The sequence below is a fragment of the Ictidomys tridecemlineatus genome, chromosome 12 (assembly GCF_052094955.1).
Source record: "Ictidomys tridecemlineatus isolate mIctTri1 chromosome 12, mIctTri1.hap1, whole genome shotgun sequence".
Classification (NCBI taxonomy): Eukaryota; Metazoa; Chordata; class Mammalia; order Rodentia; family Sciuridae; genus Ictidomys; species Ictidomys tridecemlineatus.
The window spans coordinates 2,007,867-2,024,677 of record NC_135488.1 but is presented as its reverse complement, the minus strand read 5'-3'; the positions used below and the strand labels follow the sequence as shown (position 1 = coordinate 2,024,677).

The window sequence follows — 16,811 nt, the reverse complement described above, 5'->3', positions numbered from 1 at the left end:
CCCTCTTCCCAGTTTCAGAATGGTTTCCTTCCGGCTCAAGAGGCTTAAGGGTCCTAAGCCAAGGGGAGGGCTTTGCTAAACACCAGGGGGCAGGAAATGAGTCTCCTTTCTCTTTGTGACCCCAGCCCAGCCGGGCCCTTGCCACCAGGGGCAGGCAACCTATGGGTGCTACATGCAGCACACAAAACCGTTTTCCCTTTTAAATGAAAGACACATAATGAAGCAAAGGCCACATACATAAAGTAAACAGAAGAATACAAACACACTCATCCTCTAGTCTGCTAACGATTCTGCAGAGACCTCTTCATTCCTTAGTGTGGTTTAACAGCAGAACCAGGAGCCGGGCCTGGGAGGGATCTCGGCCACCGCAGACTAAGCCTCCCAGCTGACAGGAACCACAGCCTCACCGGGGAGGAGGGAGGCGCCAAGGTCACCAGCAGCGTGGGTAGGGGCAGGAACCCTCCTGTCTATCGCTGAGATCCGGGAGACGCTCCCGAAATCCTTGCAGAAGGCGCACAACGAAGGCATGCCCGTGTCAAGCACAGCTCAGGGCTCCCAAAAGGTCGCCAAATCGTGCCTCCTCCACAGCGCTGTCCGCAGAGGGGTCGGGGAGAGCCAGCAGCGGACCCGTACCGTGGACCCACGCGTCGCGCCTACCGGACCAGGCAGCAGGCGGCTTCGGGGCTGCGGTGGCCCCGCAGAGGGCCCCGCACCCTCTAGGGAACGAGTTAACTCAGCTCTGCCAGCTCGGAAGCTTCCAGCAATGAATTATCCAGAGCCGCTGCGGAGAGCGGCGGCGAAAGGCCACCGCGGCTGGACCGGACCTGCCGCCGGCCTCTGCCTCCGCCGCATCCACACCTGCGCGGCGGCCGGGTCTACGCGGCCCGGGCCACGACCCCCGCCCGCGGCCCCCGCCAGGCTGGTCCGCTGCGCGGAGCCGATGCCGCCCGCGGGCTGGGAGGAGCCGTCGGCCAGCCGCGCGAGGCAGAAGGCCGCCCCCCACCAACCCGGCCCAGCTCGCTGCGCCGGGAGCGCGGCGCACGTACCTCGGCCAGCAGGTGCCGCCGCCGGGGCCCGCGGCTGCAGGGGACGCCGCTCCGCCTCCCGCTGCCTTGCGCGCATCCTAGGGAGCGGGCGCCGGCCGGCCGCCAGCCCCGGCCCCGCGCCCCCGCCCGCCCCGGCGCCGCGTGCCCATTCACGCCAGCCCGCGGCCCGTGGACGCGAGGGGCGGGGCGGTGTCACGGGGCCTCGGCAGCCAATCGGGGCGCGGGAGTCCGAGGCCCCGCCCCGGGGCCCCCCACCCGTTCGGGGGTGGGCGCCCGCTGGGACGACGGGGGGGGGGCGCGCGACCGGCCGGGTGTCCCGCGTCCCGCAGCTCCCCGGGCTCTATGCGGTGACATGGTGGAGCGCAGACAGGAACAAAAGGTGCTTGGATGACAGGGGCTCGTGGGACTCCTAGATGGGTGGTTGCTGGGCCGCTGGACCCCGGGCTTCACGCAGTCATGTGCCGTGCCCGCCGGCGCCGCTCCGCAGCCCTCCCCGGCTTCCTGGGATGGGGTAGGTGTCTGTGAGGCTGCACGGCCGCCTTGTGCTGGTCCACGTGCTGGAGAGAGCGCGCTGATTACTGCCAGCCGACTCGCTGAGGCCCGGGGAACGTGGTGACCTTAAGTCATTGCCGCTTCGGGACCTGGGCATCGGTAGCGCTCTTTTCCACAACTCCAGAGACCTCCTCACCTGTGTTTGATTCTGGAGAAGAAAGATCATACCGTTTTTTAAAGCACAAATATTAGCCCCAAAATTCAGAAACTAAAAAAGTTTTTTTTGTTTTGTTTTGTTTTTTGGTGGCCTTTACAATTGAACATAATGGTGGGATTTCTTGTTACATATTCGTCCGTGCACACAAAGTAACAATATAATTTGGCCAGTGTCATTCCCAGTATTTCTCCCTTTCCCTCCCCTCCTCCCCCTTCCCTTCCTCTATGTGACTGATCTCCCTTCAACTGGAATTAATAAAAGTTTACAGTTCTGACTTGTACTTCTTTAACGCATCAGTGTGTGCATTTTGTTCCCCCTGCATCAGTGCTAGGAAGCAAAGACCACATACATGAAATAAAACATGTATGAAATAAAACCCCTCCCCCGTGTGGGTGTGGCTGGGGTTCCTGTCGGCTTGGAGGGTTAGTCTGCCATGGCCCTTAGTCCCTCCCGGTCCCCCGCTCCTGGTTCTGCTGTTAAACCACACTAAGGAGTGAAGAGGTTTCTGCAGAATCGCTAGCCGACATAGAGGACGAGTTTATGTATTCTTCATGTATGTGGCCTTTGCTTCATTACGTGCCTATGACACCCCTCTCGGATGAAAAGGAAGATCGTAGCCCTTATCCAAATGCATTTGCATGAGCCCAGAACCTTGGGCAGCCTGTAAGGAGCAGTTGGTTTGAAGCTATCTGTTCTTCCTCTGGTGGGGCAGGGTTGCTGGGACATTTGCTATCTGGGTGACCAAGGTCAAGAGCAGACACTAGGGGCTGGGGATATGGCTCAAGCGGTAGCGCTCGCCTGGCATGCGTGCGGCCCGGGTTCGATCCTCAGCACCACATACCAACAAAGATGTTGTGTCCACCGAGAACTAAGAAATAAATATTTTTAAAAAAAAATTAAAAAAAAAAAAGAGCAGACACTGAAGGAAGTGGGGAGGACTCTGCTTCCTGCCTCCCAAGGGGGCATGCTGTAAAAATATTTCTGGATTATCCTAAGGTGAGGACATGGGAACATTTACAACAAAAATGGAGGAAGAGCTGTCGCTGGCAGCTAATGGCCTCGGGTTGGCCCCAGCTAGCCAGACAGAGCGGCTGCCTTGGGCAGTGGCAGCTGCGAGGAGAATGCGAGCACCTCACCCTGTCCCTGTTAGAGGACAGCTGAGGCCTGCCTGCTTGGTCAGCTGTCTTTCTGCTTCCCTCCCAGGTCCCCCATCTCCCAGGTCCTGGTTGCACCCTGTGGGTACCTGCTGCACCCTGGCTTGGAAGGATGGGTATAAGGAGGGTGAGGAAGGAAAGGAATCTGACCGCCTCCTGTTTCAGCCCCCAGGACCTCTCGTGAGCACCCACTACCTCATTCACCTACTCACATTTGGCAAGGAGTGAGGAATTGACTCACTCCAACTGCCAAATGAGCCCTTCCCCAAAGATCCCCAAATGGGGTCAGCCGCCAGGTCTCAGAGCCTAGCTGGTGTCTCTCCAGGTCAGTGTCTGAACTCAGAGAAGCTTCTAGATTCTGACTGGCAAGAGGGAGAAATCTGGGATGGCAAGTATGGTTTCCTAAATTTTTATTTCCTTGGCCTATTACTTGGGTCAGTCTGATAGCAGGCATCCCAGGGGCCCAGGCCCACTTAGGTAGGTGTGCCCTCTGAGTGCTGAGTGAGTCTGATGGGTATGAGCCACTGGGTTCACAGTCCCATTTGAGGGCCCCTGGGGGTCCTGAGGCCTTGAAGCCTAAGCTGTCTCACACTAATCTGTTTCTTACTTTTTTCATAAAGATGCAGCAACAAAGGTGAGAGAGACCACTGGAGCCTCCACCAGGCAAAGCAAGGCCCAAGATCATCACAGCTCCTACCACTAAGCTCCCATCTTCTTAACACTTTCAGTGACAAAAGGGAACGTCCACACGACACGCTGTCGAGTTGAGGTGCGGAGTGGTCGAAGGGGAGCGCGGGTGCTGCCCACGTCTGTGTGGCAAGCAGCATAGTCACTTTTCTACATGGAACACAACTTTTACTTGAGAAAACCTCCCAAGCTGTGGTTATTCTGACTTAAGAATTTGGAAGCTATTTTCTTGAGAATCAACTAAATGCACCTGTGGTCCTCAGGAAGTCAGTCAACTGTTGCCAATGACGAAAATATTCAGACTTTGAAAGAAGCTTAGAATTTTGGAAAACTTGTACCATCATGAGTTGACACATTCCCAGCATTTAGGGACTTTTCTCTTGAGATCAATGGTGATGTTAGGGAAATGTGATTTTGGATGATGTACAACAGGTCAACGTTTGGAGGACCTACGTTTGCTCAGCGAACTATTACTTTCAGATAGCTCATGTACAACGTTACAAAATCATATGTGGGAAAAGGTCCATTTAAAATACAAGGCAGACAGTGTTTTGCTTTTTTTGTTTGTTTATTTTAGTTTGGGGGGGGGTTGTTTTGTTTTGTTTTGGTACAGGAATGGAACTCAGGGGCACTTGACCACTGAGCCACATCCCCAGCCCTATTTTGTATTTTATTTAGAGACAGAGTCTCACTGAGTTGCTTAATGCCTCGCCATTGCTGAGGCTGGATTTGAACTTGTGATCCTCCTGCCTCAGCCTCCTGAGCCACTGAGATCACAGGTGTGGGCCACATTTATAACATAGTTCATAATAAATTTCAGGTTCCCACAGTGCATCAAATCGTTCAGAAGGTACCTCTTGCAATCCTCCATCAGAGATGTGTAGTTTTTGTAGATGTGTTATATCAAAAATATCCACAGTTAGCTTAAGAGAGTATTGAGGGCTGGAATTGTGACTCAGCAGTAGCACACTTGCCTGGCATGTGTGAGGCACCGGGTTCCATTCTCAGGACTGCATATAAATAAATAAATAAATAGATAGATAGATAAATAGATAAATAAATAAATAAAGGTCAACTTTTAAAAAAAAAGAGTATTGAAATATCCTTGTCCTTTCCAGTTACATATTCATGTAAGGCCGGGTTTTCTTTAATGTATTTCTTCAGAAACAATTTGCAACAGATTAAAGGCAGAAGCAGATATGAAAAGCCAGCTGTATTATATTAAGCAAGACTTAAAAGAGATTTGCAAATGTGCCCCAAAAGGACACAAAATCCATTCTTCTCATTGATAGTTTTGTTTTGGAAAACATAGCTGTGAAAATCAATTTATTGTGTTAACATGTGATGGGTTTATCTAGTTATTCAGTGCTGCTGGGAAAGGACCCCTGGGCCCCACACATGCTAGGCAAGTGCTTTACTGCTGAGCTATGCCCCCAAACCCTAGGTTTATTATTTTTAGTGAGTTAATAAATACTGTAAAAATATATCAGGTTTAATTTTTAATCTGACAAATTTCAAGAGATAAAACACTACATTCAAAATATTTTTTTTATTCAAAGCCAGCCTCTGTAAAAGCGAGGCATTAAGCAATTCAGTTTCTGTCTCTAAATAAAATACAAAATAGGGCTGGGGATGTGGCTCAGTGGCCGAGTGCCCCAAGTTCAATCTCCGGTAGTGTGCTCCCCCCGCAAAAAAAAAAAAAAAAAAAAAAAAAAAAAGATTTTTTGAGATCTTCAGTAATCTCTACAAGTACATAGGGGTCCTGAGGCCAGTTTGAAACTCACTGTCCAAGCGACCGAGAGAGTGCCATCTGTGACCACAGGAGCCAGACTAACCCAATCAAAGGAAATCTCAGGTCTGATTTGCTGGAGGGTGAGAGATGCTTTCACTTCCTGCTAGAGAGGAATCAGGCAGTAAGTGGGCTCTGGAGCTGCTGATAAGGTAGCCACTGGAACTGTGTTTTGTCACTGTGACCAAAATACCCAATACAAACAACTTAGAAGAGGGAAGGTTTATTGGAAGCTCAGGTTTCAGAGGTCTCAGTCCATTGCTGTGGGCCTCAGGTGAAGCAGCATGTCATGGCACATGGGCACAGTGCAGGAGAGCTGCTCTAATTGTTCCAGCTAGGGAGCGGAGAGACAAGGAAGACGTACCCTTCCTGGACATGCCCCCAGAGACCCACCTCCAGCGACACCACACCTGCCTCTGCTACCAGGTGGTTCATTCAAACTAGGATGGACTAATTAGGTTACAGCTCTCATAGTCCAATCACTTCAGCTCTGAATATTCCTGCATTAATAGAAACTTTAGGGGACATCTCATATGCAAACCACAGCATCCTATCCCTGGCCCCCAAAAGCTCATGTCCATTTCACAATGCAAAATGCATTAGTTCATCTCCAAGGGCCCCGTAGTTTTAACAGTTGCAGCATTGCTCACAGATCCAGTTCAAGTCCAGTCTCCGCTGAGAGTCAAAGCGAACTGTGAGCACCTGTAGAAAACAAGTTCCATATATCCAATATACAGTGACACAGAGTGACCATTGCTATCCAAAAGGGAGGTATAAGGGCACAGGAAGAAAGAATGGGACCAAAGCTAGCCTGAAACACACTGAGAACTACCGACTATAGAACTCTGTCTGTAGCTCCTTATACAGCAGCTAGAACACATGGCCATGTGATGTGCTCTCCATAGGGTTTAAGCAGCCCACACTACTGGCCTTGCTCATTGCAGTGCATGTGGGCTCTCTCTCAGCCTGGCCCTCTCTGCAGCCAGGAGCTTTTCTCAGCAGACGCCCACGTTACTGGCATCTCACCTTCACAGCTTCACATGTCACTCTTTAGGGGCAGCTGAACCAGCACTATGTGGAGGAGTCCAAGGTCTGCTACCAGCCTGTGCAATACCTGGATGCCCTGGAACCCTGGCTGCAGTGGTCTATGCATACCTTTGCAACTCAGCATGATGAGTAAAACAACTCCTAGGCCTCCCTAGGCAAGCAGGGTCTTCCCTGATTGATCTCTTCTCAAAGGAATTTTCCCTCTACACCCTTGAGCCTTCAGTGAGTGTGATCTTGTAAATTCCTGGGATGCTTTCAAACCATATTTCCTGTTTTCTCTGTGCAAACTATTTAGCATCTCTTTAGGGTCTGTAGTCTCTTCAAAAAGCACACTTCCATTGGCCCCAGCTTTTCATGCACTGTTCTGGCCAAACTGCAAGTTTTTAAAAATCCTTTAGATCTGTTTTCTGCTCCTAATTGTCACAGTAAACCTTACTAAAAGCTGCCAGCAATATCCATACCACTGACCAAAGGCTGTGCCGCCCTGAAATATCCCCCACCAGATTTATTAGTCCGCTACCTTTAAATTCAGTCCCACAGTCTCAGAACATGGGTGAAATATAACCAAGTTCTTTACCAGAATATAACATGAGTCCAATTCCTGGTAGCAACCATTTCCCTCTGAAACCTCATGAGCACAGTCCACATTCCTATGAGTATCCTGGTTCTCGAGTTCCCACCAGAATCATCTATTATACTCTACTTACAATATTCTAAAGCTTTTCCCACTCTGTGTCTCTAATCTTTTCAGAATTCTTCCCACAAACCAGTTCCAAAAGTTCCTGGACCACATGGTCAGGTTAATCACAGCAATGACCCCACTCCTGGGACCAATTTCTGCTTTAGTTAGCTTTTGCATCACTGTGAACAAAATACCTGAAAAGAATAACTTAGAGGAGGAAAATTTATTTGGGGCTCACAGTGTAAGAGGTCTCAGTCCACAGACAGTTGACTCTTGCTCTGGGTCCAAGGTGAGGCAGCACATCATGGTGAAGGGCCCCATGGAGGAAAGCTACTCAGCTCATGGTGGGACCAGGAAGCAGAGAGGACTGGGGCAGGGAAGGGGCCGCCGGGAAGATACACCCTTCCAGGGCACACCCCCAGAGACCTGCTCCTCCAGCCACGCCCATCCTACCTAGAGTTACTATCCACTCATTTAAATGAAGATGAACTGATTAGGTTACAGCTCTCACAGTCTAATCATTTTACCTCTGAATATTCCTGCAGAAACACAGGAACTTTGGGGGCCGCTTTATAGCCAAACCATACAGTCTAAAAGAGGACCTGACCCTAGGAAGGAAGGAAAGTGGGAGCAGAGGAGAGAGATTTGAAAGAAACCTTTTCCTTTAAGACATTTTTGAGTTGCTAGATCAAACCAGTCCTACAGCTCCTACAGCCTCTATACATTCCAGTTATAGGAGACAATGGATTCCTCTGTGGGTTAAACCAGAGAGCTTCAGGTGCATGTGAGGCCCTGTGTACCTGTTCACCCGTATTCTACCTAGACCAGTGCGGTAGACCTCAGGATCCCTGAGATTCACATTCAGCCGTCATCATGGCAGCGCAGATCTGGGGGGGAGGCACAGTCTGAGAGGAGAGGGACCCAGCGGCCACTCTGAGCTTGACTGGCATACTAGAGCAGAGTTGATCTCGTGGTGTTTCATTATTTACAAGTTGGAAACATGAGCATTGTCCAGCCCAGGGCTGCGCATGTTACATGATGAACAAATAGAACCTCTACTGTTACTTTTTAAACAGCACCTTCCTGGGGGCACAATCTCAAGGAACAGGTTCTGAGGGTCAGGGTAGGGCAAGAGAACTCCCAGGTTACGGTGCCTAGCAGGGGAGAAAGATGGGAAAGTAATGCAGGTGGCCCCCAAAACAAACTACTTACAGCTTTGCCAAGACCCACCTTGGACATCAAAGCCAGGAGCCAGATGCAGTGGGTTAAGGAATTCTTAATTATGCCTCAATGCAATTGGCTGGAATTTTGCAATTGAAAGAAAAAGAGGGCAGTATGAAGATCTCAGGCAACACGGCAAAGGCTTGGGATGTGATACTCAGTGAAAAGAATAAAGGGAAGGACACAGATGGCATGTCACCTTCTATTTTGCAGCCCCCAATTGGAAGGGAACTTGGAGAAATGACACCCAGCGTGGGGTGTTGGGGTGAGGAAACTATGAATGGGGTGTTCATCCCCCCTTTTCAAAAAAGCTTCTTCAATGTTGTTACAATGTTGTTTTTAACAATAAATAAAATGAGGGAATTCTTGGTACACACTAGTGATGCCCCAGGCATCCAGATGGCCTTATTCTCTTTGCCTACCAAAAGCTCCCTGCCCACACCCACGCCAGGAGAAGCTGAGCCTCCCTCAGGGCCTGGGGCCTTCAGAGCAGGAGGAGTGGTGCTGGAGGCGCCAGGAAGAGGGAGTGAGGGGCAGGGTGCCAAGGCAGTCAGAGGGGCTGCATGGGGGGCCCTGGCCCCTGCAGGCCTCCCTGTGGGTTCCACGGGGGCCTGCTGAGGTGCTTTGATGTCTTTTGTGGTGGCACTGTACCCCTTGTGCCGTCTGGCTCCTCCTGAGCTGCTGACCCTTGCTGAGGCCCCCAGGGACCAGAGCCCAGCTGCAGACATGGCAGACTGTCTGCTTCCTGGGGAACAGAGGTAGTGGCTCCTTGAGGCTTTTCTGGAAATGTTTCCTGTGAGCAGCCACCTGGAGCAGGAGGGGAGCAGACAGAGCAGGGCAGGCTCCTGGCAGTGGGAGGTTGGGGTTGAGCACAGGTTGGGGTTGAGCAGGGATGCAGGAATGTGATCCTTCTGCAAGCACAGACACTGTCCCCGGATTCGGGCAGGCCTTGAGGGTGGTGGAGGATCATTCCCTCACCCAGGTGTGCATTGCAGGAAGGTTTGCTCTGTGCCTGTTATCCCAGCCCTTTAGCTCCCTTAAGTCATTTCATTTTGTCTTCTCTGCACCCCTTTGAGGCACAGTCCTCTTATCCCTGCATCTTACAGCAAGGAAGTTGAGACTCAGATGCTTAGAGGGTGGAATAACTTGTCCAAGGTCACACAGCTAAGAGGTCACAAAGTTGGGACCCCAGAGCCCATCTACTGACAGGTCCAAATGGCCTCACTGAAGAGAAGACACTTTTAAAACAGACTAGCCAGCCCAGGAACTCAGCCAGACAGAGGGAAGGACTGTTGACCAAGATAGGCAGCAGGGTGGGGCAGCAGGGCGGGACACAGGCACCTGCCCAGGGCTCCAGGAGGCTCCTGAGGGTGATTCCAAGGGAATTTAGTTGGGGGTTGTATTCACTTTCTACAGTTGTGTCACAAATTACCACGAATTTAAATTAAAACAACATAAAAGCGCTATCTCACAGACCAGATCTGTGGGTGCAACTGAACTCTGTAGGGTCTGGAGGGACTGAAACCAAGATGGTGGCCTGGGATGGGGTTCTCATCTGGGCCCTGCGGTCTTCATTCAAGCTCACTGGTCTTGGGAAGAGTTAATTTCCTCAGATTTCTTCCCTCATTTCCTTGCTAGCTGTTGGTAGGGGGCCCTTGGCTCCTGGGAGCTGCCCATACATATTTCCTTGTCGTGTGGCCCCAAAGGAAGTTCGAGGTGTGGATGTTTGCTTTTTTACCAGGCAGCATGGTTTATGGCTTTCCCTTCACTACCTGTTAGACAAGACTCGGCTCAACATCCTCACATGATTAGCTGAGACCAGGCAGATAAGCTTTTCCTCAACGTAGTAGGGCTGAGCTGGAGGGTGGGAAGAAACTATCTGAGGCAGGAGAGACACCTGGCAGCCAGTGCTGGGGGGACTGGAGATCTCAGTACCCACCCAGAGCCCCAAAGGGCAGGAACTCCAGAGGTGGCAGTGGGACCTTGATCCTCAAGGAAACAGGGGAAGTGCACCATAGATGGCAGCTTGCGTGGAGATGCCCCCTGTGAGCTCAAAGTGGAACCAAAACCAAACCAAAAGTTTCCCCTGTACATTTCCCCTAACCCAAGGCCACTCTCCTGCAGGCTTGGCGCTGAAATTCACAAAACCTTTCCATCTGAACATTACTTTAAAGTAGTCCCAGGCTGGTAGTTCCCCTGGGCACCTGCAAAGAGCAAATCACCTCCAGGAGCATGCTCTCTGGACCTAAGCCTAGGATAGTCCATCCCAGGTTCCAAGGAATCTGAATTTGCAATTTAAAACTTCACAGTATTCATAAGGGGAAGCCCCTATACAGGAGAGCCAGCAGAAATAATAGAATAAAGGCTCAGAGAATGGAGTAAGGAGAGTGAAAAAGTGAGGCTGTTCATGGTGATTCTAGAAAGACAGATGTCAAAAGTGTAACAGGGGGATAAGAAAAGCAGGGGGTCACCTACAGGGACTCAGTGCGCAGGATGAGCAGCAGAGAGACAGAGAAATTACCCCAAATGCAGTACTGAGACTAGTCCTGCAGAGAATAGAAATGAGACAAATAGATACTGAAGATAGGATTGAAACCAGAGCTTCTCCCTCCTACTGGCAGGTGGGTTCTGCGTAAGCTGCAGGCCTCTGCAGTCAGGAAAGCCTGTGTCTGGATTTGCTAGGCCGCCTTAGCAGCTAACCAAGGCAGGGGATGCCTGCCTGCCCCAGCTCTGAGGCTGTAGCTGGCAAAGGCCAACTCTCCTCCCGACCACAGGGTAACATGCTGCAGCCCCTGAGGGTGGGCTGTGCCCCCTCTGTGTTACAACAGACCTCAACAACTCACTGGCAACTTCTTTCTGGGTTCCAGTCTCACAAATTCGAAGAATCAAATTTATAGAGTAGGAAGGGTGAGTAAAACAGTAGAGTCTAGTCACATGGGAAGAAGAGAGACAGCTCTCCTAGGGCAAGAGGGTCCTAAGGGCTGCGGGCTGAGTGCGCTAGCCTGGGGTTTACAGCAGGGCTCAGCACTTGGTTAGTTCTTAAGCCTGAATTTTCAGGCCTGCCCCACCTCTCAACGCTCATCAGGATGCAGGAGGTTGAGGTTGGTGGACTGCAGATGCCGGGAGAATCAGGGCTAACCCTAGGTCTGGGCTGGGCCACTGCGGTGCACCAGGTTGGCTACCCTGGGTTGCCTTGGCCTGGCTCCCTGCAGCCTTTTCCTTTTCTCACTCATGCCCCAGCCTGCCCTGGCTGCTCTCCACGGCTCTGGCTCCGCCATGGCTTCTTGGTGGGGAGTAGCAGGCCGGGTGTGTGGCTCAGCAGCTGGGAGGTGGGTCAGAATGAGTAAGGGAAAAGCTTGCACATGCCTGACCAGACTTTTAGTAAGAAAAAAAAAAAAATAGAGCAAATGATATAGAGGCAAGAACTGAGGAAGCCATGACTGAAGACTTTTCCAGAACTAATGAAAGACACAGTCTTCAGATGAGGGCAGAAAGCAGTTCACAGGCAGGAAGTGAGAAGACGAATCTCACAACAGAGGCTGGGGTGGGGCTCAGTGGTGAGCGCCTGCCTAGCACATGTGAGGCCCTGGGTTCCATCCTCATAAAAATAAATAAGTAAGATGAAGGTCCGTTAACATCTGAAAAATAATAAAAAAAGAAAAGACCTTCGAGGCAGCCGGAGGAAGGAGACAAGCAGAGAAGCAGCAGCCAAACAAGGGCTCCTGGGAGAGGGGAGATAGTGTCTGCAGTGTCCGGGGAGGAAATGGCTGTCGGCTCAGCTTGTACAATAAAGGAGTCATCTTTAAGACCGAGGGCACAGAGAGGGGTACAAGTGGGTAGGAAGCAGGAGCTGGGCAGCTGCAGCCCCAGGGAAGGGGCTGCCTGTGCTCCACCTCTGCCGGTGCTGTCGCGGCCTCTCAGCATCCTGGGCTTCCAGGTCGTCAGAGCTCCCAAGCAAACCCAGGAGTTGGAATCTGGGGGTGAATTTGCCCAGTTTCTAAATGTTTCAACACAAAAAAAAATTAAAAATTCAACTTCAAGGAAAATGAACACTGTGTAGGTGCAACAGAACTTCCCTGAGGGCCCGTGACTTCTGCAGGGCTAAGGGGGACCATGTGGGAACCCTGGCGGGTGGAGAGAAGTTCAGCTGGAAAGGTCTGCCCCAGATGTCCTCTGCAGGCACTAGCTTGCTGAAGTGTCCAGGCAGGCCGTGGTGTAAACTCCAGGAAGCTCTCATGGTCCCACCTGGGAAGCTGGAGGCCCTGTGATCAAGACCCTGCCTGGCTGGGGTGACTGAGGCATCTCTGGACCAGAGTAGCAGGTATCCAGTGCCAGGCATGAAAGTAAACAGTAACGAGACACCAATCATGGGCCGGAAGCAGGCCCCCTGATTGGTGGCACTTCTAAAGCTAGAGGCCAACATCAGTCATCCGGTCCACCAGGTAGAACTGGCTTTAGAAGTAAGAACACTCTGATGCTGATCACATGGCAGCTGGGTCACCCTGTGCCTGGCAGAGCTCCATGAAAGAGAGGGTGTCCTCAGGCTCCTTTGCCTGCACACCCGCCCTCTGGTATTTGGACATGCAGTGAGAGGCCCTGGAGGAGACCCACGGGGTCTGTTGCTGTGGCCACCAGCCTCCGGGCCCCTCGGTGGTGCCTCATCCTCTCCCGGCTAGAGTTCAAGTCCAGGAGTGCTAATGGCTCTGCGGTGGCTGTTGCTGCATACTCCTGTGTTTCCTGTCCCTGTAGGCTCCCTCAGGCCACTCTCTACAAACAGGCCCTTCCGTAAGCCCTCCTTGACGTCCCCATTCAGGCCACCTGCTTTCTGCTGGGAAGAGTGCAATATCAAACACCACAGAGGCCGTCGCACTCTCCCTCCCCAAGACCCAGCCAGGACAGCAGGGCTGGCAGCGGCCACCCTGGTTCCATGCACTTCTCAGTGTGGACACTGTCCCTCACAGTTCTGGTGACCAGGCCCAGGGGTCCAGGATGGCCAAGTCCTCTTACCAATCCTTCTCCTTCACATTCCCATCCCATCCTGATCAGTGTTCTGCTGGGCCCTGGTTGTAACTGTGACAGGGATCCTCTCCCCTCCCGATGACTACTTAGCCCTGGCTTCAAGTGCACCTGCTGCCTTCCACCAGCACCCTGCGCGCTGCTCTGCTCACAGTGGATTCTGTTTCCCATCCCAGCTCCACCGAGCCCCACTCTGGGAGGCCCTCAGCATGCGGTGGGTTCCTGAGCACGAAAAGCGCTTTGTGGGTCACACGTGGGCATTTGGCCCTAATTCTTAATGATATTTATTTTTAAATATAGTAGGTGCTGGAGACATGGTATGGGTCAAAGGTAGGCAAGGGTGGGACTTCCCCGTCTGTGGCAAGGCCAGAGGAGGAGTGGCCATGTCTTCATCCTGGGTCTGCAGCTGAAGTCATTGGATGGGCAGCCTTGGACCTGCTAGTGACCAGCAGGGCATGCAAAGGGGGACATGGGCGTGCATGGCATAGGAGCACGTGGGAAAGCTCAGGGTCCTCCTTGGGTGCCCAAAGAGTCCCAGCTCCAGAGAGCACTTTGGCCTTCTCTAGAGTTAAAGAGAGTCATACTGGTCTCCATTTCTAGGTCAAAGTCCCCCCAAGTTATAAACTGTCCCTTCCCCTGGCATCTTCCTCTGTACATGGATCTCCCAGGGGTCCTTGAAGAAGGATGGCTTTGCCTCAATTCCAGCTCATCTGGGATCTAGGTATTTGAATCAGAATTTTTGGCCAATTTTTGGTCTTTCAGGCCCAGTTCCTGTGAGCTGCTGTCTAGAGTCTGGCTGGGGAGGGAGCCTCATCTGTGCACAGCATCCAGCTCTGTACCACAGGCAGTCTCTCACGTGCACCAGGTGGCCGCCACTCCAAGATGTCAGCTCCCACCTCCCAACTCAGAGGGACCTCGGCTCTGAGTGAGGATGCTGCAGGAGGGGCTGCTCCAGAGTGACCTGCCTCTAACACAGAGACTCAGTCCTGACAGCGGCCCAGCTGGCATCCCAGGACAGGGGAGAGAATGAGGGAGTGGTGGCTGAGGGGCCCGGGTGGGGCTACTGCTCACTGCTCCACTTCACATCTCACCCAGCGCTGAGGGAGGAGCTGTGGCTATGGGGAGATACGGGGAGATTGTGTCCAGCCAGCAGGTGGCGAGGGGCCCAGGAGTTCCCTGACCCAGGCCCTCTGGGCACTCTCTGCACCCCAAACCTCTCAGCAGCGGCCCCACGTTCACCCTGGGAGGGGTGCCAGTCTAGAGGTCAGGGGCCCTGGGTTCAGGTCCACGCCATCTGCCTGTTCTTCTGCAAGCCCCTGACCTCGACCCTCAGCTGACAGAGGGACAAGGTGCTTCTATTGGGCTTTTGGCCTTAATGCGGGGATGGAGATGAGTGCCAAGGTCCTCAGGTTACTCTAAAGTGCCGTCCATAGTATTAGTCCTTGTCCTGGAATCCCTGCCTTCCTTTGGGTCTTGTGCATGAACAAGGTGTGCGTGGCCAGTAACGGGCTTCTTGCTCCATTTTCTGGACAGCTATCTGCACTAGAAACCAAGGCCTTTATTCAGAGTTAGGCAATAGACCCCAAATTTGCAGACCCAAAGTGTGCCATAGGCAGGTGGCTGATTCCTGCACTGGACACTTTGCTGGCCTGACATCTCTGTCGTAAGGGGAAGGGCCTCTTGGCATTGTGCCAGGGAAGTCCTCCTGCTGAAGGCTGAATGGAGGAGTGTCCAAGGACAAGCCCCTGGCCAGAACCCTCCAGTAGCTCCTTCCCTGTGCACAACTGAGCCTGGGGCAGGGAAGGGGACTGAAAGCCCCCGGGGTGGGGAGGGAAGAGGACTCTTTCCTGGCCCTCAATGAGGGCCTGCTGAGAGTGGCAGTAGACTTGACTGTGCCTCCTTCTAGGATGATGGCCTCTGGCCCCATAGTCTGGCTGCTGTCCTTCGCTCCCGCCTGCCATCGGAGCTCTTGTCTCTCAACCAAAGGGCTTAACCTTGGGGCTGGAGCACTCCCACCCCCTGGCCTCCCACGGCCTCTGCACCCTGTAAACAGACACTCATTTGTTTTTGCTTTTTTAACAAGGTGTTTTTTCTCCTTTGAGATTATAATGAACATGGTCACACCACAAGTAAAGTCAGAAGTAGGACAGAGAACGCTCCAAAGGCTGGTTTGGTCATCCGAGATCATTAAAAATGGCTGACCCCTAACAATATGTACAAAAATATAAAATGTAAATAAAAAATACAAACAAATTTTCCTTTTTTAAAGTACTTTTAAGAAAAAAAGCAGGGCGTTGGAAGTTTTGGGTTTTTTTCCTCCCCTGTTGCAAATTCACATTGTGGTTTTGGTTGGGTGGTGAAGAGCACACGTCATCTGCGAGTGGCACTGCCCGTGGTGGGCGGGTGGATGGGCCTCTCTACTCGAAGGTGACCACGTTTAGATTCTGAGATGGGAAGCGGAGGGTGAATAGGTCATGGTGGCCTTTTATTTTTAGTTTAACTTTTCCCTTTTTTGCTGTCTAGTCATCCTCATTGGTCTTCTGCTTCTTGGTATCAACATCATCATCCTCATCATCTTCAGCTGCCCGTTTGCCTGTAGCTGCCTCAGCCTCCTCATCTTCATCTCCATCCTCTTCCTCACTATCACCTTCCTCCTCCTCCTCCTCTTCCTCACCACCCTCTTCCTCTTCTTCATCTACCTCATTGTCAGCCTCCTGCTCCCCATTTTCCTCATTAGCACTCCCATTAGCAGGGGCGTCTCTTCCATTCGCTGCCTCCTCCACAACTTCCTTCTTCTCCTTTAAGTCCTTGGTGGTGATTTCAGAGCTAGTGTCCACGGCCGTGTCTGACATGGTGGGGCATGCCGGTGATCCAATGCAGTGGGTTAAAAAGGAAACTAGAGTTCAGGGACTCTGGTGATAAAGCTGCCGGAGTCCGCGACAGAGGAGGAGGTGCGAGGCGGAGGTGGTTGCGGCGAGTGGGGAGCTGGACCCAGGAACAATGCAAAGATGGCTTTTCAGAGGAGCCAGTCGTGGGGTAGTCTTGTTGGGCACCATGCCCTATTCTGGGAGTCGCCTCACTCAGGTGGCTGGTGTCGATGTCACCTCTGGTGGCTGTCACTCTGAGTGGCTGCCTGGCTGTGTTGCGGAGGTGAGGAGGAAGGCTGCGCCGGAGGTGGAGCAGCCGAGGACCAGAGGCCCTATGCCTGCACTGCCAAGCTCAGAGAGGCCGGGCTGAGGGCCGCACTGCTCCCCGGCTCTCACAGGTACAGAGGGGGCCGCCCCCCTGACTGGGAAGAACCCCACCCCTGGGTGCTGAGATGCTCCCCTGGAACTGTGGGGACAGGAGTGCAGGTGTGTGATCTGAGCCTCACTGGCATTTTGAAACTAGATGGAGTCACGTGACTGGAATCCCAACGGCCAAGGCATCTGGGTGGTACCAGGGCCTGGAGCACACCATG

The 16,811-nt window shown here is 52.4% G+C and overlaps 2 protein-coding genes and 1 long non-coding RNA gene across 7 annotated transcripts in view; 1 reads left to right on the top strand and 2 right to left on the bottom strand.

The window, feature by feature from the left end:
• Positions 1 to 1,197, bottom strand: part of St3gal5 (ST3 beta-galactoside alpha-2,3-sialyltransferase 5) — a 37,763-nt gene extending 36,566 nt beyond the window's left edge. Inside the window, exon 1 of one of the 5 annotated variants that reach the window (XM_078027943.1) lies at positions 1,047 to 1,197. In XM_078027943.1, coding sequence (XP_077884069.1) covers positions 1,047 to 1,122 — 76 coding nt within the window. In that variant the 5' untranslated portion in view covers positions 1,123 to 1,197. Of the gene's footprint in view, positions 1 to 237; positions 607 to 1,046 lie in introns of those variants that run through there. The other 4 variants (XM_078027944.1, XM_005338447.5, XM_040270634.2 and 1 more) reach the window with 4 other exon arrangements.
• Positions 1,198 to 1,200: 3 nt separating this feature from the next.
• On the top strand, positions 1,201 to 4,145 carry LOC144368979 (uncharacterized). Its single transcript, XR_013428393.1, has 2 exons — positions 1,201 to 1,425; positions 3,530 to 4,145. It is a non-coding gene; the product is annotated as an uncharacterized LOC144368979 (long non-coding RNA).
• Positions 4,146 to 15,412: 11,267 nt separating this feature from the next.
• Positions 15,413 to 16,264, bottom strand: LOC101969154 (prothymosin alpha). Its single transcript, XM_005338446.5, has one exon. The coding sequence runs from the start codon at positions 16,201 to 16,203 to the stop codon at positions 15,871 to 15,873; it is 333 nt and encodes a 110-aa protein (XP_005338503.1). The 5' UTR covers positions 16,204 to 16,264; the 3' UTR covers positions 15,413 to 15,870.
• Positions 16,265 to 16,811: the final 547 nt, after the last annotated feature.